Genomic DNA, 26,402 nt, shown 5'->3' with positions numbered 1-26,402 from the left:
AAGTTGAATAAACCCTTTCCTCCCCAGCTGCTTCTTGGTCATGATGTTTGTTCAGGAATAGAAACCCTGACTAAGATAGTAACTTATTGCAGTATTTTCACTCAAAAAGACCCAACAAGGAATCTAATTAAAAACTGACCAATAACACAGAGGAGTTAAGGAATAGGTTTATCAGATGAAAGTCCCAATGTCACTGGAAGAAATAAAACATCATCTACATAAATTTACATACCACTGATAAGAAAAGAAAGACAAATCTCATGTTGGTTTCTTGGTGATCATATTAAAATCATAGAGGAAAATACAACTACTTTCATTTTAAAACAAGAAATCATTATTAAATAATATGGAAGTTAATTTCATACTTGTCTACTCAGTTAAATAAAATCTTTGACTTAATGGAAAAGGATTCTTTCCTGTCAAAATTGTGTGGATTTTCATGACATCACTTCTTTGTGTGTAAACTCTGTCCAGGTTTTACTAGTATTCTCAGGTTTTAGCTAGTATTCTCAAATTATTTTTTCATTTTAAAGTTACTAAAAAGTGATGCACTACATGTAACTTTAAAATTTACTAATTTTATTCATTGTCATCAGTTAATACAAAACATGAATGTTTCTTAATTCAGCCTTTGTGGACAATATACTACATGTAACTCAAGAAAAAATAAGTGATAAAAAATAAGTGATAGCTCATCACCATAGTCTATTTTTTAAAAAACAAACACACAGACATCCTCTAATATCTACACATGAATAAATAAAAACAACATAAGAAATTGAACCCTATGTGTCTCAGAAATATTGTTTTGGTTTACCAATCTTGATTTCTTTTTTAAAAAAATGTCAAGCTTAAACCTGGTGACATTCTATCATATATACCAATCTGTTGTTCTCTTACTTATTTTGCATAAATGTGAATGCATTTAAATTCTTATGGATATGGTGCACAAGTGTTTACAAATGCATGTGGATGTATGTGTAGGATAGAAATAGCCATTTCACATGATAAATTAAGCAGAGTGTCTCATGGAACACAAGGCTCACTATTTTCACTAGAACCACTGTCCTTTTCCAGGGGATTCTGACTAATCCTCTTCAGTGCTGAGATTATATGTTGGCAAGAGCACATGTCTGACATTGCATGAGTCTTAGGCTACCTCTAGTCCTTACACTTCTAGGTTAAGTTTTTCACACTCCGTGCTGTATATTCAGCCTTATACTTTTTTGACGATATTTATTTCCCATTTTTGGGGTTTTGTATTTCCAAATAAGATGGAATTTATGATAGAATTATAAAATTTCTGTCATAGTGGCACCAAGTATTAGACATCTCTAAATGACATTTAACTTTCCATAAAAGTTTGATAATAAACTTTACCAGACTAGTTTTGTTTATTAATTTATATAAAAAAAACAGTATGTGTATGGCAGAGATTTAGATAACTTGAGGAGAACAAGCTAGACACAGGTGAAGATAGAACAGGTCAGAGAATGAGAAGGAGTGAGACGATTAAAACATTGACAAAGTTAGTATGAGGCCAAGCAGAGCATTTCAGGCAGAAGCTAAGAAAAGCTGAATTGAATCAGTCAGTTTGTCAGATTAGATTTTAGGGATATTAGAAGCTTCCAGACCTAAGCCTAGGTGTAGTAAAGATAGAAAAGGAAATGTTCTGGACTCAACCTAAGCCATGTATTCAGAGCTTGGATATAGTTCTCATCTAAACAATTCATCTGAGAAAATAAAAGAAACATTTATGCAAAATAAATATTGTTCAAATTTTATAGAATACTAAAGTTGGATTAAACTACAAAATAATATCAAGAATTAAAATGACCATGACAAATCACTCCATATGATGAAATTATTGACCATCAATTACTCCATGATTTCCTTCAAGACACTTTCTTTTATTTTGTCCATATCCAGCCTTGCTTACATATCAGTTTTTATTGTTTGTAAAGATGTCCTTAAAACATTATTTAATGTAATTTTGTTTCTTGAGTACATATGTCTAATATTTCAATTTAATTATTCTTTGCTAAGGTCCATCAGTTCAAAGCACTAATATAACATGTTAGATATAAAAGGTAAAAACAACGAGAAAATAAAATAAAATTCTCGAAAATATATAATTATTTAGGGATCAACTAGGTGTTGATAAAATTAAATAAAGGTGTGTTAATTTCAAGCCCCCTCCCCTACACACACCACACGTGTGCTTACTAGATCTCCACATAGGTATGTCAGAAGCCATCTATCTTAGAGTTTTATTGCTATAAACAGAGACCATGATGAAGGCAACTGTTAGTATAAGGACAGCATTTAACTGTGGCTGGCTTGCAGGTTCGGAGGTTCAGTCTACTATCACCAAGGTGGAAACATAGAAGCATCAAGCTGGTAATAAAACAGTAGGATATGAGAGTTCTACATCTTGATTTGAAAGGTTCTAGCAGAATTCTGACTTCCAGGCAGCTAGGACTAGGGTATTAAATCCCACACCCACAGTGACACATCTATTCCAACAAGGTTATACTTTCTAGTAATGCCACTTCCTGGGCCAAATATACATAAACCATCATCCTATCATAAGAGTATCTAATAACTAGTAGGTGATCTTCCTGAACTAAAGAACTTAAAAGTAAATGCATAGTGTTGGTAGGAATGGAATTGAGAGTAAGGGCATTGTTGTCATAGCAGAGCAGGAGGAGAGACAATACTAGAAGAACAATGCAGAGAGGAATAACTTAGAGACTATAAGAAAACTTTAAAAAAAAATCTAAGAGTGTAATATACATAATGCTCTAAGGGAAGGAGGATAAAAGAAGCCACAAAGAGAGCAGAAAGAGCAGAGAGGCTTCTCTTTATCATGGGACAGAACAGCTTTTTTCCTTAATAGCAAGGCAAGCTTAGCCTTACTAAAGAGAACTCTTTCTTCTTACAGAGTTTGGTTTAATTCATTTAGCAATAAAATGGTAGAAACTTTTTCTTTCTCTATGCAATAAAAATTGGGACTGATTTTTTATCCAGAATGAGCGAATTCTTTCTTCATTGGGGCTTGGTCTTTTGCTTCAAATGCATAAGTAAGAAAAGTTATGTTTATGTGTGTGTGTGTGTGTGTGTGTGTGTGTGTGTGTGTAAATATGTAATTATGAGAATTTATGTAAGCTGAGACCAACTGGTTTAAATGTAAATATATAAATATGCACTGTGAAAGTGTGTATGAATTTATGTGAATTTATGCTGATTTGCTTATGTAAAAGTTTTTTCTTCCTTGAATGTAGTGATTCTCTTCTTCTGGTTCAATAGAAATTTACTGCCTCAAACTTCCTGACAAGCAAGAGGCATCTGGACAAAAGAAAAAGGCTCTAGCAATTAATCCTTTACTTAATACTCTACTGTTTTATGATCAGGTGCTAAATGTCAGAAAGTGTAGTTTCTGGCCTCAGAGGGACTGATACAGTTCAGCTACAGTAGCGAAGTAACTTAGATTTAGATAGATGAATGTCTTATTATTATACAACAACCCTAAATATCTCATAAGACCAGTCTTACCCCTGATGAAATTATTCCCCTTCTGCTGACTCAAGAAAAAATGATGTCAATTCAACTACTTGTTCTGCTTTCAAGGTGTGCTGGGGCAATGGAGACTCAGAGTTTGTCAGTGTGGCCAACTAATGCAAGGTATAACTTTAGGCTCAAATGATAAGAAGAAGTCAGGTCCAATACTGCCTATGTGGCCAAGATTCTGAAGTTGGGAGGATCAAAGACCTAGGGTAGAACCAAGAACAACTGACCATTAAAAGAAAAAGTTGATGAAATGATTCCTAATGATGCTATACTCACAGACTGTTGCCTACTCCAATTACCATTAAAGAGGCTTCTTCTGGCTGCTCATTGGAGAAGATGCAGAACTCATACCCAAACATTACATGGAGTTCAGGGAAGCCTGCAGAGGAGAGAGAGGAAAGATTGTAGGAGCCAGAAGAGGCAAGCATACCAGAAAAACACCACCCACAGAACCAACTAAACAGTACTCGTATGGGTTTACAGAGACTGATGCAACAGTCATGGAACCTTCAAGCATCTATGCGAGGTCATCTGCATGAATGCTGTTTGGCTTGGTGTTTGGGTGGGACTCATAAGAGTAGGAGTAGTGGTGCAACTTACTCCTTTGCCTGCTTTTGTGACTCATCCTCTACTCCTTGTTTGCCTAAACCTAATTTAATATAATGTTGTGTGTCTAGTGTTATTGTTAATTGATATCACTCAGAAGACTGATCCTTCTTAAAGGGAAGCTGAGAAGAAGGGAAACTGGAGTGAGAGAACGTGGGGGAAGGTTGGCTGGAAGCAGTACAGGGAGATGAATCAGGATATATTGTGTGAGAGAATAATAAAAAGAAACACACACAAAGAAACAAATATATAACTGTATGCTTTCATTAGGCCTGTGACCTTTGTAGTCTAAATATTTTGGTCAGTTTCACAGTATCAAGATTGGGTTCCTTTGTATAAACTTCTCAAAAAATTAATTAAAATATTCCTTAAAAATCACTATCCTTATGGGATAATCATCCCTTTGCATGAGAAAAAAGTTAAAAGAGAGAAAAAGAGGGAATACAAATTGAAGAACTGAGCTAATTTCAACCGAGGATACACAAAGTAAGTAGAAGGCCATGGATCAGAAACTCAAGGTATAGACAGCACATATTTTTACATAGTGCTTAAAGATTTTAAATAAAAAGCCAAGGAGGGGTCTTAAAGGTGTGCTGAAAAAGTTTAGGGCTGTACACTCAATAGTCTTATATTCTCATGTATTTGTAGAGATAATTCTGTTTGCAAATCATTGCCACTTATAAACAGAACTGCCCCAACCACAATCAAGTGCAGCACAAATCTACTCAAATAAATGTAAATAAAAGATAGTTTAGCAGCATGTCCTTTTATCATAATAATAGTAATGGATTCCCCCAGGACTTATGATGCCCCAGCTGTTAGATTTTTATTGATGTGTTTGTTTGTTTTTTTCATATTTACTCTATACACATGAGTTCTCTTCTGGGATGTCCAGATCTGAAGACTAATCAGAAAGCAGTTGGTTACCCTGAGAGCATTGATGTCACTGCTGCATCAGTGGGTATCAATGGGTATGATATATCTGTGAAGTTAGGGTTTAATTCACAAGCATCATAGTGAGATACAACCATGCTGAATTCTCCAGAAGACTGAGTAGCATCTTCAAGCAATATGAAAGTTATGCTCCAGAGATCTGCTCTCCTGTGCTTTGGGAGAATAGTTCTCCCAAGAGTTATAGCTCTTAGGACAAACGTCTCAGATGATGGAGTTAGGATTGGAGTTAGTTAGGATTGCATCCCTAATCCTTCTAGATAGGATTCTTATATAGAGTTTTGGGATGGGTAAGGGTCTAACAACAGGTACTCCTCATTGGTTTGGTCTGAGATCTTTGGGGAAACCTTATTTGCATGTGGGAGGGCTTGGTGCTACTCCTGTATGACTGATGGCCACATAAATCTCTGCTTGGGAGGGAGGTGGGGCAGGGGGGATGCTGTGAGAGGCTGAAGCTACATGACAGGAGCCAGGGACCCAGGAGGCATGGCCAAACACCCACTGCCCCATGCAGGTGGAAGTCACCACCCATCGGGTTACTGGAGTTCCAGACCTTTGCTTGACTGGCGTCCAGGCTGTCTGTGCACAGCCCTCTGTCCCATATTGTGGTAGGATAAAGTTCTTTCTTAGGCATGTACTCAAGAGTGTGTATACTCTTGCATGCCCAAGAGTGTTATAGCTGGATCTTAACTTAATTGATTCCCATCCCTCTAAGTAACTAACATACAAATTTTCATAGTGGCTGTTCAAGTTAGCCCTCCGACAAGTAAAGAATGAGTATTATTCTTTTTTTTTTTTGTATCTTTGCAAGCATGAGTAATAATTTTCTTATTGACCTTAGACATCTAACAAATGTAAGATCATGTATACAGAAACATCTATTTTGATATGTGCCACAATTTTAATTGGGTTATTTGGTTTTCATATCTTGTTATTTTGCTATTTATATAGTTTTATTAAGTAACCCTTTATTGAATCTGTAACTAGCAAAAATATTTCCAGTTCTGTGGTCTGACACTTTGAATGGCAATGTCCTTTACTATGCACTGGATTCTTAGTTTTATGATCTTCTGTTTATTAACTGTTGATATTAGTTCCTGTGCTAATGGTATTCTGCTCATCAAGTCTTTCTTGTGCTAGTGAGTTCAAGGCTATTCTCCAAGTCTCTAACTGGAGTGGCCTATATGTTAGCAGGGAGTGACTGATGGAGTTTGGGGATAGGAAAAAGCTTCAACTAGGAGTGGGGGAAAATAAGGAGGACAAATCTGTGGGATCCGCCAGAGAAGACATGAGAGGAGGCTGCTACAGATACTCAGCTACAGAGTTAGTCCTGAGACTGAGACTGCTCTATGGGATTTGAAGCAATGGAGAGAGAGAGAAGTAAAGCCTTTGGTGTTAGTTTGTTTTCCTAACTTGTGCCTGTCTCTTGAAAAATCAGCAGATGTCCAGACAAGATAAACAACATGAATACTTAAAACAGAACTGTTGCACTTCATTTCTTGTTCTGATATACATAAATGAATATATAGAACGATTGTGACAATGTTTTCGAAGCCAATAAAGGTCTAATTGAATACATATTTAGTATATAACTCCTAGTCAATATGTGTTTGGGAGAGCATGTCCATGTTTTCATGTAAATAATGTTTACTTCTCAATCATATACCAGTTTTCATGAAAAGAAACCATATAAATTATAATTATGTTGATATATTAGAATAACTGTTATATATTTATTGTTATTTCCTTTTAACTTGAAAATATATCATCTATATGGGGTTAGGATTTATCAAGTCATGAGAGAGCCTAATAATGATTATTGAGAGGAAATTATATTTTCACTAACAGAGTCTAGATTTCCTTTAATTGTTTCTACATGATTCATGACTGCACACAATTTGAATTCCTCAGGGTTTATGTCTCAAGTGTCACGCAGTTACAGATGAAACAATAAACAATATCATGAAATAAATTTTCAGGTTTCAGTCTTCTGCATGACTCCTAATTGTTCTTCAGAAATATTTTCCAGTTGCTAAAATATTAGTATTTGTATATTCAGTTGAATTCTATTTCACTGATTAATTGCTATTGTAGCTGGGAAAATTATAAAAACATTTTAATTTTGACGTAAACTATACATGTGGTTTATTAATTGTATTAACATTATCAAAAATGAATATCAGGAAAGACCCTATTTTGGTGAGTTACTTTAAAGTTGTCTCTGTTTTCAGTCTGTGGATGTACACAGGATCCACATACTAGAGAGAAGTGTAAACCAGTGTGAGCTATTTTATTTAATGATGCATATTTGAGTATTAAACTTGAAGCATATTTTTCATTTCCACTGTACTAAATTTAAAGCTGTTTTCTTACTGTTAAGTTATTGTTCAAAAAATTAAACCAATTGTTACCTAAAAGTTTATCCTAATGTCTTTAGTGAATTTATATGCAGTATATAAAGCCCACAAAACATGTCCAATTAAAGTAACAGTGTATGAGGCATATTATATAAAACCGAATATAATAATTGCAAATAAAAATGAAGTTGTAGTAAAAATACTGGAATTGATAAAGAAAAAGCAGTTTTCTGAGAAGTGTTGTGTACAAAGCTTGTGAGGAAAACAGAATATAAAACATCAAACAGTAATTTTTTCACAAATTATATCAACTTAAAATACCTCTGAAAGTTAATGTGGACCTGTTGAAATGTTATTCCACTATTAAAACTTATTTTAGTTCATTTTTTTTCTTTCTCCAAATACTCTCTTAAAGTCCTTCCTGTGATTTTTCAAAATCATGACTTCTTTTTTGTTATGTGTTCATATATTTTATCTAAGCTATTGGGAAGCACAGGCAGGTTTAGTTTTGTAAGTTTAAAGCTAACTTAAACTTCAGTGAGTTTCAGACTATCTCTATATAATGGGACCTTGTTTTTGTTTTATGTTCTGTTTTGTTTTTAAAGCAATGAACATACTGACAAAAATGAAGAAAGTCATTTGGTTTTTGTGCTTCTTACGTGATTCATTGTAGTGTGTGCAAAGCAGTATTAATTTGTGAATTTTATAAAATTATGTTAGACTTGGGGAAATTAGTATATTTTTTTAATTAAGCAAAACATGGATTATTCAATAATTAGAGATTAGTGAGCCCTTAATCAAAATGACATGAAGTTGGTAATGACAGAGAATAGCACAGAAGGCACATAGTGTTATTTCTTTGATTTGCTGTTCATTGATGTGGAGTACTTTCCCACAGCATAACAATAAGCAGGATAATCAATAAGCACTAGAGAATAATAGGAAAACATTAAAAACCTTTGATGTATCACTGGCATTAGGGGAAGCATCAATGCACATACAGATCCAAAAGTGAATCTTAATCCTAGTTCTAAAAGGAGACAGGATATAGCTCTACAGATCTTATTTTGTTTGATTTTTAAATGCTATAAAATCAGCATGTCTTATTGCCTCTAGTAATCTACCAAGATCCTTTGTTATTTACTGTAATAAACTTCAAAGAACATCTCAGCTATTGTACAAAACTTTACCATCAAAACATCATTTCAGCAATACTTGTTTTAGAAGTCTTGGTGATATTTTTCTTGTTTTATTTTTCTTTGTAGTATTCTCAGCAATAGAAAAAGACATGACTGAAAAATTCAATTAGAGAATGGATAGCTAAAACTTTTCTGAGTGTTTCTACTTTTTAGATAGTTGTTATATTGTGCACTATTTCTTTTGGATGCTTGGCACAATTTATAATGCTCAAATCATACTTCAGGTATTTAATATTTCCCTAGAAATGGGATGCACCTATGGGCGCTTCAATAGATAATGAAAATGCAGCATATACAAACAATAGAAGTTTATTTACGTCTAGCAAATTATAAAATTAATTATGTTTTTATGTATTGATATTTTATCAGTATTTCCAAATAATTTCCTCAAATTCATGAAATTTCTATACCACAATTCTGAATACAGGGGTGCAGGTATTCAGCATCATAGTGCACCTATAATAACTCAGGGTTCAGGGCTGATGAAGAAACTTGTTTATTGTATTCTGAGAATTATCTAGTGTGAGAAAACAAGTAAAAAAGCTAAAGAAAAAGGAAGGAACAAAGGCACAAAAACAAGTGTAAATCTATTTTTTTAGTTAAAAGGAAGAGCAGGCTTGTAGCTTGAAATCTTTGTAAATGTACTTGAAAGTACACTAGGATTCTAATTATTCAGGAACATTCAAAATAAAGCATAAAACTCATAAAAAAGAAATATAAATAAATAATAATAACGAGGAATTATTATGCTATGTATATATTTAAATATAATATTAATTATAGTCAGTGTTTAGGATTCTATAGTGACAACATTAAAAATTATATCTCGGTATGAAGAATGTAACTATTGGGAAAATAGTGGAAATTTGCTAATAAAAAGAGAATACAAGAAATCTAAATTTGTAGGAATCCTTTTACTTTAAACATGCTTTGCTTTGTTAGAGGTCAGAAAATTTACTTAGGTCATTTAATTAACCTATTTTGTAGTTATTCTGGGTGGTCTTTCTGTAATGACTATTGAAGAACATTTATGTATAAAATGGTTTTATCCAAATTATCTATGGTAATTACCTAGTGATAGCAGAATTTTGTCAGTGGCTTTTCAAATTGTATACTTTTAAGACAGTAGAAGAAATCTAAATTCAGATGAGATATTCTTGCCAACACAGCACATATGTCTGACTAAATACATTTCTTAGAGGTCCAATAAACTCTAATGCCATTGGCAGTATGATTATATAGATGATGGTCTATGCTAGAAAATGAGTGACTTGGATTAAGGCAAATTATTTGTTGTTAGAGACAAAATCAAAAGATGTGTCAGTTCTCCTACATACCCAACATATGCAATTGTAATTATTATTTAATATCTTTGAAAAATATACAGAACAGTCACTTATTTTTTAATTCATTTATCTTTATTAGATATTTTCTTTATTTACATTTTAAATATTATTCACTTTCTTGGTTTCCCTCCAAAAACCCCTTCCCCTATCCCCCACTCCCTGCTCAGCAACCCACCCACTCCTGCTTCCTTGCTCTGGCATTTCCCTACACTGGGGTGTAGAGCCTTCATAGGACCAAGGGCCTCTCCTATCATTGATGACCAACTAGGCCAACCTCTCCTACATATGCAGCTGGAGCCATGAGACCCACCATGTATACCCTTTGGGTGGTGTTTTAGTACCTGGGAGCTCTGGGGTTACTGGTTAGTTTATATTGTTGTTCCTCCCATGAGGCTGCAAACCCCTTCAGCTCCTTGGGTACTTTTTCTAGCTCCTCCATTGGAGACCCTGTGCTCGGTCAAATGGTTGACTGTGAGCATCCACTTCTGTTTTGATCAGGCACTGGCAGAATCTCTCAGGAGACAGCTATTTCAGATTCTTATCGGCAAGCATTTGGTGGCATTCACAATAGTGTCTGTGTTTGGTGATTGTATATGGGATGGATCCCCAGGTGGCACAGTCTCTTGATGGTCATTCCTTCATTCTCTGCTCCATACTCTGTCTCTGTAACTCATTCCATGGATATTTTGTTCCCCCTTCTAAGAAGGAATGAAGTATCCACACTTTGGTCTTCATTCTTGAGTTTCATGTGTTTTGCTAATTGTATCTTGAGTATTCTGAGCTTCTGGGCTAATATCCACTTATCAGTGAGTGATTACCACGTGTGTTCTTTTATGATTGGGTTTCCTCACTCACAATGATATCCTCCAGGTCCATCCATTTGCCAAAGAATTTCATAAATTCACTATTTTTAATAACTGAGTAGTACTCCAATGTATAAATGTACCATATTTTCTGGATCCATTCCTCTCTTGACATCTGCATTCTTTCCAGCTTCTGGATATTATAAATAAGGCTGCTATGAACATAGTGGAGCATGTGTCCTTATTACGTGTTAGAGCATCTTCTGGATATATGTTCAGGAGAGGTACTGCTGTTTCCTCGGGTAGTACTATGTCCAATTTTCTGAGAAATTGCCAAGCTGATTTCCAGAGTGTTGTACCAGCTTGCAGTCCCACCAGCAATGGAGAAATGTTCCTCTTTCTCCACATCCTCACCAGCATGTGCTGTCACCTGAGTTTTTGATCTTGGCCATTGTGACTGGTGTAAGGTGGAATCTCTGGGTTGTTTTGATTAGTATTTCCCTGATGATTATGGATGTTCAACATTTTTTTAGGTGCTTCTCAGCCATTCAGTATTCCTCATTTGAGAATTCTTTGTTTAGCTCTGTACCCCAATTTTAATAGGTTTACTTGGTTCTCTGGAGTCTAACTTCTTGAGTTCTTTGTATATATTGGATTATCACTTATTTAACCTTGGATGTGATTCATTTTTATCTCAGGCAATGCTCTTAAGTTGGCTACATGACCAAAGCATTTATAGTTGTTTCAAATTAAATATTAATTTTGTATTAAAATGAGATTTTTATTTTTTAATACTAAAGTATTTCTTTTTTATTCATTTTAATGCTAAAGTATTTCTTTTTGTTTATAATTTTTTCTAATGCTAAAGTATTTCTCTTTGTTTCTAATTTTATTTCTAATGCTAAAGTATTTCTTTTTGTTTCTAATTTTGTTTCTCATTGCTATAGCTTGCTATATTCTCTTTTAATATATACACATAATGGTAAAGGTAAGAAACATGAAGACTTTTCTGGTATATTTCCACTTAGTGTCGGACATTTGACATTTGTAACCTTAGTTGGATATTGAGTTTGTGCGGGCATTCTCTCACTTGGACTAATGTCCATTGCAAACTTCTCAGTGCTTACATAAGTTTGTAATATGTTTCAGATGATTATTATATTTTATCATGAAGTATGCTAGCATCAAATATATGGATATATGATTTACACGTGCATATAAACATAATTCACATATAATGATAATCTACATTTTAATTACAGATGAGAAAAGTACAATATTGAAGAACAAAGGACATTTTCCTAACTTTGGTAAACACTGACTGGCCACATGAAAACCGAAAACGAGGCAGAACATTCACAAATGGAATATGTTCACTTCTGACTTCACAACTTATGGTGAGCCTCACATGAGTTTCTACTGCTCCACTCTCTCCAGTTCCATAAGTCTCATTTTCTCTTCTTCCTCATGTTTAATCTGGAAAGTGATGGCTTATGAAGTGGTGAATCAGAGTTCTGCTACCACATTCATCTTGGTCGGTTTCTCAGAATATCCACAGCTCCAAATACCCCTCTTCCTCCTGTTCTTGACCATCTACTCAGTAACACTGATGGGGAACCTGGGCATACTTGTGGTTATAAAGGTTAATCCCAAACTTCACACTCCAATGTACTTTTTTCTTAGCCACCTATCATTTTTGGATATATGTTATTCTAGTGTATTTACACCCAAACTTTTGCAGATCTTGATTATGGAAGATAGGACGATTTCTTTTATTGGATGCATGATACAATTTTTCTTTATTTGTACATTCGTGATTACAGAAATGTTCATGTTAGCAGTGATGGCCTATGACAGGTTTGTGGCTGTTTGTAATCCCTTACTCTACACAGTTGTAATGCCTATACAATTCTGTGCTCTGCTAGTAGCTGGGACATATATGATCGGTGGACTATGTACTTTGATAATTCTATATACTCTTTTGCAACTCTGTTATTTTGAATATGGCATCATCAATCACTTTGGCTGTGAATACTCTGCTGTCATCTCTGTGTCTTGCTCTGACTCCTCCTTTAGCCAGTTGATATGCTTAGTCATATCTATTGCTAGTGAATTTTCTAGTGTCCTGATCACTTTAGCCTCATATGTGTTCATAGTTGTCACTATTATAAAGATGCCTTCCAAAGGAGGACTGAGAAAAGCCTTCTCCACCTGTACTTCCCACTTGACTGCCATAACAATTTTCCATGGGATCTTACTCCTCCTATACTGTATTCCCAACTCAAACAGCTCACGGCTCTTTGTCAAAGTGGCCACTGCTCTTTATACAATCATGATCCCCATGTTGAACCCCCTTATCTATAGCCTTAGAAATAAAGATGTGAAGGACACAGTCAGGAGACTTATCAGCTCAAAACTTCACTCTCACTTGACATAGTTATGAATACTGTAGGATGTGTGTATGTGTGTATATGTGTGTGTTTTTATGTAGACACAGGAAGAGGCCCACACTGAAGCAGAAACATTGTGAGAGGCAAAGAGAGTTGAGAGGGGGTGATTGACTGTGGTAATTTTCTAAGTTCAAGTGGATTTACATTTTCTATAATTTATATAAATATTGTGTAATTTGACTAAGTATAAGCAGTTTCAAATAAGGAATATTTAGAAACTTCTAGACACTCTGGATGTTAGGATTTAGAAGTTTAAAAGCACAATTCATTACTTACATTATTTTTAATATGAGGTTGGTACATGCAGATAATAGTTATCTCTCAGGAATACATACTCTTGTGTTCATAAGTCACAAATTGTTGCAGTGCTATGTTGTGTAACGTTTACTTTTTCTTTATCTTTTAATTTTTTATCTGTTTTTCATAGAGCAATCCTATGTGTTTTGTGTTTTTTTAAATTGGGTATTTATTTTATTTACATTTCCAATGCCTTCTTAAAAGTCCCCCACACACTCTCCCACCCACTCCCCCACCCACCCACTCCCACTTCTTGGTTGTTTTGTGTTTTATTTTCTGAAAATATCATTTCATATTAAGAAAGTCAATAAATCTAAACTACTAAATTTAAACTAAATTTCTCACCAATTTTAGATAATAATATACTATATTAAATGTTGAGGCACAATGATATCAATTAATTGCTCCATTTTATTTTAATAGAACATAAGTCAATTATTTAATAACACAAAATCATATTACTAATTTGCATCTTGAATTGTGCATTTTATCCCTGAATCTATTACTAAGAAGTTAATTATATATGAAGCTACTTCATTGATGGACCAAATATAATAAATATTATTTATTTCTTTTCTTACCAAATTTTTTAAGTGATAAGATTTACATCACCAAAGTAGATCTTATCTTCATACAGGGGTTAAAGTGGCCCCCCAAAGAGGATAGAAACTCCACAAGAACACCAACATAATCAACTAACTTGGACCCTTGGGTTCTCACAGAGGCTGAAACTCCAACAAAAGAACATACCTGGGCTAGACCTAGGCCCCTTGATAGTATGTGGAAGTTGTACATCTAGGCCTTCATTTGGGTCCCAAAATAAACGAAGCAGCAGCTATCCCTAAAGTTGTTGATTATATGTGTAATCTCGTCTCCAAACTTGGATTCCTTGCTTGGCATTAGTGGGAGAAAAAGGGTACAGTCTTGCAGCGATTTCATGAGCTCAGATGGGAGACACCTGGGACTGCTGATTTCCACTCTCTCAGAGGATAAGCAGAGGAGGATTTGAGAGAAGAATTGTGGAAGGTGGGACCTGGAGGTGGGAGAGAGATCAGGATGTAATGTGATTTTTTTTTAAAGCATATCCCTCAAATTTCCAAGTGATTTCCTGTATCTTTTTTTAAAGATTTATTTATTTATTATATGTAAGTACACTGTAGCTGTCTTCAGAGACTCCAGAAGAAGGAGTGAGATCTTGTTACGGATGGTTGTGAGCCACCATGTGGTTGCTGGGATTTGAACTCCGGACCTTTGGAAAAGCAGTTGGCTGCTCTTACCCACTGAGCCATCTCAACAGCCCATTTTCCAGTATCTTAAGTATCTTAAAAATCAATTATTGAAGTATCTCCTCTAGTTATTAGCACTAAAAGAAAGGTTCCGTTAATATAAAGCACTTAGTATTTAATTCAGAAAGTACAATTCAGAGGCTTCTCAGCCATTCGTTATTCCTCAGTTGAGAAATCTTTGTTTAGCTCTGTGTTCAACATCCTTAATTATCAGGGAATGCAAATCAAAACAAGATTCCACCTCACACCAGTCAGAATGGCTAAGATCAAAAATTCAGGTGACAGCAGATGCTGGCGAGGATGTGGAGAAAGAGGAACACTCCTCCATTGCTGGTGGGATTGCAAGCGTGTACAACCACTCTGGAAATCAGCCTGGCAGTTCCTCAGAAAATTGGAAATAGTACTACTGAAAGATCCAGCAATACCTCTCCTGGGGCATATACCCAGAAGATGTTTCAACTGGTAATAAGGACACATGCTCCACTATGTTCATAGCAGCCTTATTTATAATAGCCAGATGCTGGAAAGAACCTAGATGCCCCTCAACAGAGGAATGGATACAGAAAATGTGGCACATCTACCCAATGGAGTACTACTCAGCTATTATAAACAATGAATTTATGAAATTCTTGGGAAAATGGATGTATCTGGAGGATATCATCCTTAGTGAGGTAACCCAATCACAAAAGAAGTCACTAGATATGCACTCACTAATAAGTAAATATTAGCCCAGAAACTTAGAATAACCACGATACAATTTGCAAAACACAAGAAAATCAAGAAGAAGGAAGACCAACATGTAAAATACTTAATTCTTCCTTTGAATAGGGAACAAAATACACATGAAAAGAGATACAGAGACAAAGTTTGGAGCTAAGACGAAAGGATGGACCATCCAGAGACTGCTCCACCAGGGGGTCCATCCCATAATCAGCCACCAAACCCAGACACTATTACATATGACAGCAAGATTTTGCTGAAGGGAGCCTGATATAGCTGTCTTGTGTGAGGCTATGCCATTGCATAGCAAATACAGAGGTGGATGCTCACAGTCATCTATAAGACGGAACACAAGGCCCCCAGTGGAAGAGCTAGAGAAAGTACCCAAGTTGCTGAAGGAGTCTGCAACCCTATAGGTAGAACAACAATAAGAACTAACCAGTACCCCCAGAGCTCGTGTCTCTAGCTACATGTGTAGCAGAAGATGGCCTAGTCATCCATCAGTGGAAAGAAAGGCCCCTAGGATTTGCAAACTTTATATGTGCCAGTACAGGGGAACACCAGGGCCAAGTGGGAGTTGGTGGGTAGGGGAACAGGGCAGGGGTAGGGTATAGGGAACTTTTGGGATAGCATTTTAAATGTAAATAAAGAAAATATCTAATAAAAAAAAGAAAGTACAATTCATATGGTATTAAGGCAATGAAGCCTGCTGTATGTGTTATAAATATCTTATTTGTCAATAATTAGAACATTTACCAATGTCAGAGTGCTTCTGTTGGGCACTATATCTTGGGGAGAGATTAACAGTGAAAACACAATAACAAAATACAGTTTTCAAGATGCTAAATTTCTGTTTTCATAAAAACTTAGCATGCTCCTACTTTATCAACACACATTTTTTTCTGTGCCTCTCTTTTAAAAGAAAGTTGGTATATTTAGCTTTTACACATACATACTATTATACCTCAACTATATCCTCATTAGAATAAACTTCATACACAGAGTAGTCTTTCATTAACCAAAAGTATAAGAGAAGACAAATTTTGAAATATAAAGCATAATTCAATAATGCAGTTGAAACAGTGAGAAAGTAGAAAAGAGTAATTGTGGAAATATGGCCAATAAATGGAACACACAAACACTGTGAAAATCATGATCAACACAAAGTGTAATAGAATCAATGAGTTTTAGAAGAAGAGGAAAAGGCCAAAATGGTAGCACTGTCAGAAATATAGAAGGAACAGTGCAAAACACCAGTTCTGAAGTCTGCTATTAGTTCAAGAGATCAAATATGAGATTCTGTGTCACAAAAAGAGCTGAGGTATAATAAAAATGTATTTCTTGATTATCTAATTGCAGCGAAAACATCCATGAACCCACAAAAAGAAGTTAAATCATAGATAGTATATTTAAAATGTGCAGCATGCTAGGTTAATTATTGAAGAAATCATTATTAATAATTCAGTAGCTAGGTGCTGTTGATAAATACCTTTAATTCCCAGACTTCAGAGGCATAGGAAGGTGGATTTCCAGGAATTCATCGCCAGCCTGATTTTCAGAGCAAGTTCCCAGACAACCAGGGATACACAGTGAAACCCCATCTCAAAAACAAAGAAAAAAATCAAAATGAAAATAAAATGAACAACATAAATATTCACTAGATAAATTTCTTAAGTCACAAATAAACCATTCACAATCTTATTACAGTATGTTCATTTTTATTTTGTAATTAAATAATTTTTATTCTTCTTTCATAAAATATGTCTCCCATAGTATTCTCCCTCTTCACTCCTTCAAGTACCTCCTCCCTTCTCTCCCAGATCCATTCTTCCTCCATTTCCATTCAGAAAAGAGAAAGAGGGCATAACAAGTTACAATAAAATTTAGCACAAATTTTCATATTAGAGCTGGGAGAGGCAGAGACTCAAAGGGCAGACAAAAGATTCAGAGACACCTCAACTATCACTTCTAGGAGTCCCATAAAGACCAAAAAATACCAGGTTAACAACTGTAACATATATGAGAGGACCTCGTGCTAACCCATGCAGTCTCCCTTGTTTGCTTCTTTTTTCTCTGTGAGGTCTATGAGCCTTGTTTAGTTGATTCTATGAGCTGTGTTCTTCTGGTGTCCTTGACTCCTCTGGCCCCTACAGTTCTTCTTTCTCCTCTTCTGTGGACGACTGAAATCTTCTGAAATGTGGATTAGACACTCATTCAAATGTGATACCAGAAGTGTCATTGCCTTTTCTGTATTATATTTTACCCATCATTACCCAGATCCATGTTCAGTTCTTTTTTTTTTTCCTCTGTACAATTTGTCTTTATGGACATGTAACAAACAGCCTGCTGCCTTTCTAACCCTTAGTATGGACATTCCACGTATAGGTCACTATAAACTTTGGAGAAATGTGGAATTCTAGAGATGGTCTGAAAGACTATATTGTAGAATAGGAAGTCAGGTTCATATATATTAAATTTCCATACTAAAACATGTTTCATATGACCAACACATATTTTAAAAGATATTTATTTCTGATTGTGGAGCATTGGCATTGACATTTATTGGAGATAATGTATGTAATAAATATATACTGAGATGGAGAAAGGATTCAGTCATTTGTTCATATTTTTTCTAAAGAGAGAGAGAGTGTGTGTGTGAGAAAGGAAGGCTCTTAGTGGGTAGGGAGGTTTCTGAGGGATGGGATGAATAAAAACAAGCCAAATACTGTCTAAAAACATTTTCTCAAAAAAAAAAGAAAGAAAGAAAAAAAAAAAACAATCCAAGGAAAAAGCTCAATTCAGAACCTAAATGTCAAGAAACAGATTGTCATTCAAACTGGTGGCTGAATATTATCTTTGTGTTGTGAAAGAATCTGTTGTTGTCAAATTTTAGTGTTATGTAATGTATTTTCTCTCCATATATCATGAAAAGACAATTTTCCATGATTTACAAATTCAAGATTATTCTCTGTGTCTTGTAATTGGTGTGTATGCATTTATAAATTATGTATCATTAATTGAAAACTTGGTACTATTTTATATTTATCCTTAATTTGAAAAATAATGTGGTATGAATTTCATTCTACTAGTTTCACCCTTAAAATGGCAATATATCAACAAACACATATATCCTAACACAACACAAAGATAATATTCAGCCACCAGTTTTTAGCTGATAAAAAGAAACAAATATATTCTCCAAGGATATTCAGTGATAGATTATTATATCAAGAATTGACTAAAGTAGCCATGGGTGTTTATAGAAATTTGTGATTTGAGAGTTGATCAGCTAACTTCTGATATGCCTGTGTGACCTTCTTTAAAGCACCTTTGCCTACCTGTCATTATTTAAAGCAGTAATCATAGATTATTTTCTGTAAATATCAAAATTATCCCTGAAGAATCTGAACCAAATTTATTTGCAGGTTATGAGTTGAATAAAGTCCTATGGCTCAGCCCCAAACTGAGTGTGCTGATTGTTGAAGTCAACATCAGTGATCGTGTTGTAATGCTCAATGTTGTAACAATGAAATTGCTTTTAATTACCAACAAGCTTCCAGGCACTCTTGTGACTCATCTAGATAAAGTTAGCCTCTGACCATGTACTATGAGGGATTGCCCTATATAGGTTAACTAGGATGGCAGTAGGATTCTCTGGGATATTGTAATACATTTTATAAAATAGAGGAAATGATATGAGAACCAGCATTTACTCAATGTACTTCTACCATGATAGACTGAACCTAGAAAGTATGATTCAAAACAAAGCCTACCTCGAGTGCTTTTGTAAGGTATCTTTCGGGAACAAGAGAGGTAACCAATACTAGTGGTACAGAATTGTTGTAGCATATCCCCCTTTTTCTCCAGATATACCAAGATCACCCCTTGGTGTTGATAAGTTACTTGAGATTAGTTACTTGGACAGTGGAGGGAATCACAATAGCCATGGTGTAGTCTGCATTTAATTCAGTGAATTGGTAAATATATTGAAAGAGAAATGAAAAAATTCTTATGAGACATGTTAGTAGACTTTAGGATGTGGGGATAAATGGAATCATTGCAAGCATTGTGAAAACAGAGAATTATTTAGTTTTTAGCTGTTAGAGAAACAGTCATAGTTATAATATTCCAACCTAGTTTTAAAAGCTCTGTATTTGGTATTATACTATTTATCATTTAATACAGAGCCTAAAACTATTTAAAATTAGCACCAATACTTCAGTGTATTTACTAAAGTAGTTGAAATGGATTAATAATTATATACATTGCACTATAAAAAACAGAGCATAAGAAAATTCATAGTTTAAGTGGTTTTCAGAGATTATTTATTAACATCATCATTATTATCATACCTTATACACCATAATGTTAGAATTGATAGTATGTCTTGTTTAATAATTTTTGGTTGCATGAATTAAGATTTTATTAATAAGGAAGAAACAACAAGATTGTTGGGAATGTTACTTTATAATTTCATAATTATATTATATATCATTGTTAAATGTGCATTTTGAGATTTTCCTTCTGAATTTTCTTTTTTATTGATTGCACTTGTTCTTTGAAAATGCCCTGTGGTTATATAAGACATTGTTTGTTTTAAAATTGTAACCCTTGCAATTTTGTTTCTTAATGGATATTTTAAATGTACTGATTCTAGTTTCAAAAAATAGAATGTTTTTGAAAACATTCTTATCATTGCATGCTTTTGTAGTTGCAAATTATTTATTTTTTAAGGTTCATGAGATATGAATTAATTATTATTTTATCCTCTCTGGGATAGCTTACTTAAAATTAAACACTAAAAATAATCTGGATACCGCATTATCATGGTTTATTATTCTAATCTATTTTAATTCATGTCATATTTTGTCTCTGGGATTTGTACGTGAGTGAGGAATGGGTACATGTGTGGACAAAATGTATGTATATGTGCATACATATTCATGTCTATGAATTGAGGCTACACATGCCTTAGCATGTGCAGAGGTCCCTACTCCAATTTTGTTTGGTACTCATTTCTCCCTTGTTGGAGACAGAGTCACAGTGCTGCTTGCTGCCATGCACACCATGATGCCCTCCCAGTGAGCTTCCAAAGACTCTGCTGTTCTCCCTCCATCTCACTATTGAGCTATTGGTATAACAGTGTATGCATGGTAGCACCTCTAGCTATTCAAAAATATTTCTTATATTTTTGAGATTATATTAAAAATATATATTTCAGTCTTTTTTATCATTCAAAATCCTCTCATATGCATCTCCATGCTCTTTCAAATTAATTGTTGTTGCATGCTTATATGTATATGGTTTTACATATTTACTCTTAAATACACAGATACAACCGCCAAACTGTGTAATGTTACATGTTTCTATGTTTTCAGTTCTCATGTAACCAGTTGGTGTGCTCTACCCAGGGTAACTCTATTTCTCCTACTCAGCATTACTTCATTTCCACTCATAAAACTCTTTCTTAGCAACAGATGAAGAACACATCACAGAACACCTGGTTTTTTGTTTTTTTGTTTTTTTTTTTAATTTGGGTTTTGAGAATTTCAACTCAATCTGTCAGGCATGTGTGGCACGTCATTTATTGAGTGAGTCATTTGCACTTTCGTATTGTCATTTTATTGTATATGAAAGTGCATCCTGTGCACTCAAGTCCGATCCCTTAATAAGTGAAACACATTATCATTAACAGATAGAGTGGATCTCTAGAGTTATTCTTTTAACATCTGTCCTGCCTTTCTGCGTAACAACTTGAAAATATTACTTTCTAAAATATAGTCCTTCTTAAAAATATTTTCAATAAAATACTATTTTCTTCTCAATTATTCTACTGTCTTTTTTAGTACACATAAACTGAGCTTGTGTACATAAAACACCCACAGCTTATGGTATTTATCTGTTAAAGCTACAATAAAGTGATAGTTTTGAAGATGAAGATATTATCAGCATGACATATTATTTACATAAACCTGGACCCAATTCTGAGAAATTTTGTAGAATAATAATTTTGAAAAGTAGCATATTCTGAAAAGTAATTTTTTCAAAAAATAGAAACTTCCGGAGAGTGTTTCTGTTTCACATAGGAATCAAAACCGCTCTCATATGTCTTGCTTTTGCTTATCTAATATCTACTTTCATACTAGTGATTATGCAATATGAAAAAGAGCAAAAAATTATAGTGAAATCAACAGCTGTTTTCTGCAAAATTTAATTTGTTCTAATGTAGTTATAGCAATAAACATTTTTATTTTATTTTACCTTGATCAACAGAAATAGAGTCTCCTGAAAATATAAATCTGTTTATCTTCATTTAAAATATTTTATACAACATCTTTTTCACTCTAATTAGTTTATTTTTTATTTACTTCTCAAATGCAGTCTCCCTTCAAAGTTTCTCCTCATAGAGTTTCATCCCCCATCCTCTCTCATTTTCATCTCTGGAATGAAGGAACCTCCCTGGGTATCCCCTGATGCTACATCATCAAGTCTTTGCAGGATTAGGCACATCCTTTTGCACTGAGGCCAAACAAGGCATCCTGCTGCTACATATGTGCCCAGAGCCTCTGGTCAGCCCATGTATGCTCTTCAATTGGTGACTTAGTCTCTGAGAGCTCCAAGGCCACTGGGTTGTCATTGTTGGTCTTCCAGTAGAGTTACTATGCTCTTCAGGGCCTTCAATCATTCCCCAAACTTTTCCACAATGGTCTCCATCTCCATTCAATGCTTGGTTATAGGTATTTGTATATGTTTCAGTCAGATTCAGTGTTTGGTTATGGGTATCTGTATCTGTTTGAGAGTCTCGGTAGAGGCTCTCAAAGGACAGTTATGCTAGGCTCCTGACTGTAAGTATAACAGAGTATCATTAATAGTGTCAGGGATTGGTGATTCTCCATGGGCTGGGTCTCAAGTTGGGCCGTTCCCTCAATCTCTGCTCCATATTTGTCCTTGAATTTCTTTTAGACAGAACTAATTTTGGTTTAAAAGTTTTGTGGGATGGTTGGTGTCCTTATCCCTAAACTGGGGGTTCTATCTGCCTACAGTAGGTAGCCTCTTCAGTTTCCATGTCCCTAGTGTTAGGCATCTCAGCTAAGGTCATCTGCATTGACTCCTGGGAGTCTCCCCATCCCAATTTTCACGGACTTCACTGAATCACAGTTTTCCTTCCCCCAATGCCTATCAGATCTTCCCTAGATCGTTATCCATCCCTGTCTAAGCATCTTCTTTCTCTCTCATTTTAGAAAAGAAACAGACAAACCCAGAAATAATAAAGCAAACAAATAAGTCAGATTAAAACTTAATAAATAAAAAACAAAAGAAACATATATATGGTTGTTTAGTAGTTTTTTTCAGACATGAATATCAGTATAGTAATGATTTGGAAGTTACTGTGTTCTTAATAAGAGATGAGGGAGTTCTCTTTAATTACATTTATTTAATTTCAGTTCATGATTACAACCTGTTAGGATTCTCCAAGGTCTGAATCCCTAATGTTGAGCAATTAGATGTTAGTAGATAGAAAGTGCATAATGCATAATTTCAAGGCCCAATCAAGAGCACCAATTCATAGCTGAAACTATTAATATTTTGAAAGAAAGGGCACTTTATTGAATTGTTTGTGAAAATTTACTATTGTCATTAAAGGAATACCATTCTTGAATATATAGAACCATTTTAATTTTGAGCAATATTGTTCACACCACTCACAATGAATAGAAGGACATAATTTAAAACTTACTATAAGAACATCTGTCTTTGCTTAATACTTTACATTTGGGATATATTTTTGCTTTAGTATTGTGCATGTTTGATGTCACAATAATTTTAGAAGGATACGTTAATAGGAAATGAGAAAGAGTAACATCTGCTTATGGACTAAAGCTATGTTTTTTGGTACTAAACAAACTATGATGATCTCTGATATCATCTTACTGGTTTACTCAAAGCTTCTACTCAGCTCCTGAACCCATATAACCCAAAAGGCCACTATCTAAGCATAAACATTTTGTCATAATATTTTCAGAAATTAATATATATTAATTTCTAAAAATATTAGAAATTAATGTGTGTGTATGTTTGTATGATATGAGTGTAGGTGCTAACAGGCATCTGAGGAGGATATCAGATTCCCTAAGCTGAAGTTACAGGTGGTTATGAGCTGTCCCATGTGTGTGCAGGAAAATGAACTCTTTCCCCCTAGAGTAGCCACAAGCACTCTTAATTGCAAATAGGATCAGGGGCAGCTAGAATTTTCCAAGTCATGAGTCTTAAGTGTAAAGTGTACTCAGACATAGGTGATTTATTGCAACCTCTTAACAGAAATCATGGTAACATAATCCATAGCTTAATGCCTTGGGAGTCTCCTAGGCTCTCCTGACCCACTACTCAAACAGAGATTTTTCATGTCTGGTATATAAGATATATTATATATAATATGTGAATATAAGTAAATATAAAATAAGCTTTCTTTTCACTTTTTAGACATCTTTAGTGTTATTTATTCCTCATCCATATGGTTTCTTCTGTACTGACTTTCCATCTTGACTAATTCAGGGTTCAATAATAGCAGAGAATGTTATATATATATATACATATATATGTATATATGAATTTATAAGTATGACTTATAGGCTATGGTCCAGATATTTGAACAATGAAGGTCTTAAAACATAAAGGTCCAAGAACCCAGTAGTTGTTCACTCCACAGTATGTGAAAAACTAACAACAAATGTGTTGTATAATATAAAAGTTATTGTATCTGCTGTTATATACAAATGATGTTATCTTATATATAAATAAATATATTAAATTCCTTAACATATATAAATGTATATTATATAAGTATGTATCATTTACAAATATATACATTTAACTACACTCATATTTTATATTAAATGTTTTTAATATAAACAAATTCCAAAGAATCAGAAATATTTAATAACTTCCTAAGGACTGAGGGAAGTAAAAATGTACAGTACACACTAAAGAGTATGACAAAATACAACACCCCTTCACGTTTAAAGTATTAGAAGGATCAGGAATTCAAGGCTCATACCTAAATGTAATAAAAGCAATATACAGCAAATCAAAAGCCAATATCAAATTAAATAGAGAGATACTTGAAGCATTCCCACTAAAATCGAGGATAAGAAAAGGCTGCCCACTCTCCCCATATTTATTCAATATAGTACTTGAAGTGTTAGCTAGAACAATAAGACAACAAAAAGAAATCAAGAAGAAACATATTTGAGAAGAAATAAAGGTATCACTATTTGTAGATGATATGATAGTATACAGAAACAACCCCTAAAACTCTACCAGAGAACATCTCCAGCTAATAAACAATTTCAGCAAAGTGTCTGGATATAAAATTAACTCAAATAAATTTCAAGTAAACCTTCCTTTTATACAAATGCTAAGAAATAAGTTAGGGAAACAACTCTCTTCAAAATAGCCATAAATAATATAAAATATTTTGGAGTAACTCTAACCAAATAAGTGAAAGATCTGTATGACAACATCTTCAAGGCTCTCAATAAAGTAATCAAAGATCTCAGAAAATGGAGAGCTCTTCCATGCTCATAGATTGGCGGGATTAACATAGCAAAAATGGCTATCCTACCAAAGGCAATCTACAGATTCAATTCAATCCCCATCAAAATCCCTACAAAATTCTTCAAAGACATGGAAAGAGCAATTTTCAAATTTATCTGGAAAGACCTGTCATTCTTTCTATTGCACCATTTAAAAATCAACTCGAGCTGCACATGACCCATAATTTTAGGTGAGTTGGCTGAGAAGTAAATAAGTTACTTAAAATGTTAATGCCACTTTCAACAAGATGATCTGGTTGTAAGCACTATGTCTGTTAACTCCCACATTTGAAGCTCCATTTGGTGAAGTTATGACTGAAACATAAACTAACAACTAATAATCTTCTGAAGACATCAGAGCTGAAGTTTATCTTCTCATTCACCTATCACCAGTTCTATAAACTATATCATTCTTTCATGTCCATCAGTAAATGGTTATGAGTATTATTTTATTATAATACTGTCAGATTATGTTGGTAGGGTAAATGATGTAACTATTTTACTGTATATTATCTCTTCCTTTATCCTTGCTGCTGGAATGACTAAACAAAGAATAAAATGTTTTTCACAGGCTGTATCTCATTGTCTTTTGCATATAAAATGATAAAGTATAGATTATTTACATATGCACTGCATTCTGTCTATAAATTTACTACCTGGAGAGCCCATTACAATATTAAGGACATTTAAAAAAAATATACTGCTTTGTTTTCATACCAGGGGATTAAAGCATGTATTTATCCTTTTGGACCTGTGATAGAAGTAGCAGTGATTCTAATTAAGTCAGTTTAAAAAGGTGAATAAATAAAATTTAAACATTGCTAACTTATTGCAGTATTTTCAGTAAGAAATTCCCAATCAGAAATTTATTGTTTTTTTTTTTTTTTTTTCTTTTTGGTTTTTCCAAGACAGGGTTTCTTTGTGTAGGCCTGGCTGTCCTGGAACTCACTTTGTAGTACAGGATGGCCTGGAACTCAGAAATTTTCCTGCCTCTGCCTCACAAGTGCTGGGATTAAAGGCGTGAGCCACCACCACCTGGTCTGAACTAGGAATTTAAACAATGAAGAATAACACAGAGGAGTCAAGGCATAGGCTTATTAGATTAAAGTCTCAAATGTCACTGGGAGGAATAAAACATCTACATATATTCACATACCACTGATAAGAAGAGAAAGACATCTTATATTGGTTTCTTAATGATTATATTAAATCATACAGGAAAAT

The 26,402-nt window shown here is 34.2% G+C and overlaps 1 protein-coding gene across 1 annotated transcript; it reads left to right on the top strand.

The window, feature by feature from the left end:
• Window positions 1-12,252: 12,252 nt before the first annotated feature.
• On the top strand, window positions 12,253-13,352 carry Olfr1167 (olfactory receptor 1167). The gene has a single exon (NM_146294.2). It carries the CDS (start codon window positions 12,319-12,321, stop codon window positions 13,267-13,269), a length of 951 nt encoding a protein of 316 aa, NP_666406.2. The 5' UTR covers window positions 12,253-12,318; the 3' UTR covers window positions 13,270-13,352.
• Window positions 13,353-26,402: the final 13,050 nt, after the last annotated feature.

Source organism: Mus musculus, chromosome 2 (genome assembly GCF_000001635.26).
Source record: "Mus musculus strain C57BL/6J chromosome 2, GRCm38.p6 C57BL/6J".
NCBI classification, from domain to species: Eukaryota; Metazoa; Chordata; class Mammalia; order Rodentia; family Muridae; genus Mus; species Mus musculus.
This window is presented reverse-complemented; position numbering and strand designations above follow the sequence as displayed.

Bases quoted from the DNA above. Each gene is read 5' to 3' on its own strand.
- Olfr1167 (NM_146294.2), top strand. From the start codon at position 12,319: ATGGCTTATGAAGTGGTGAATCAGAGTTCTGCTACCACATTCATCTTG.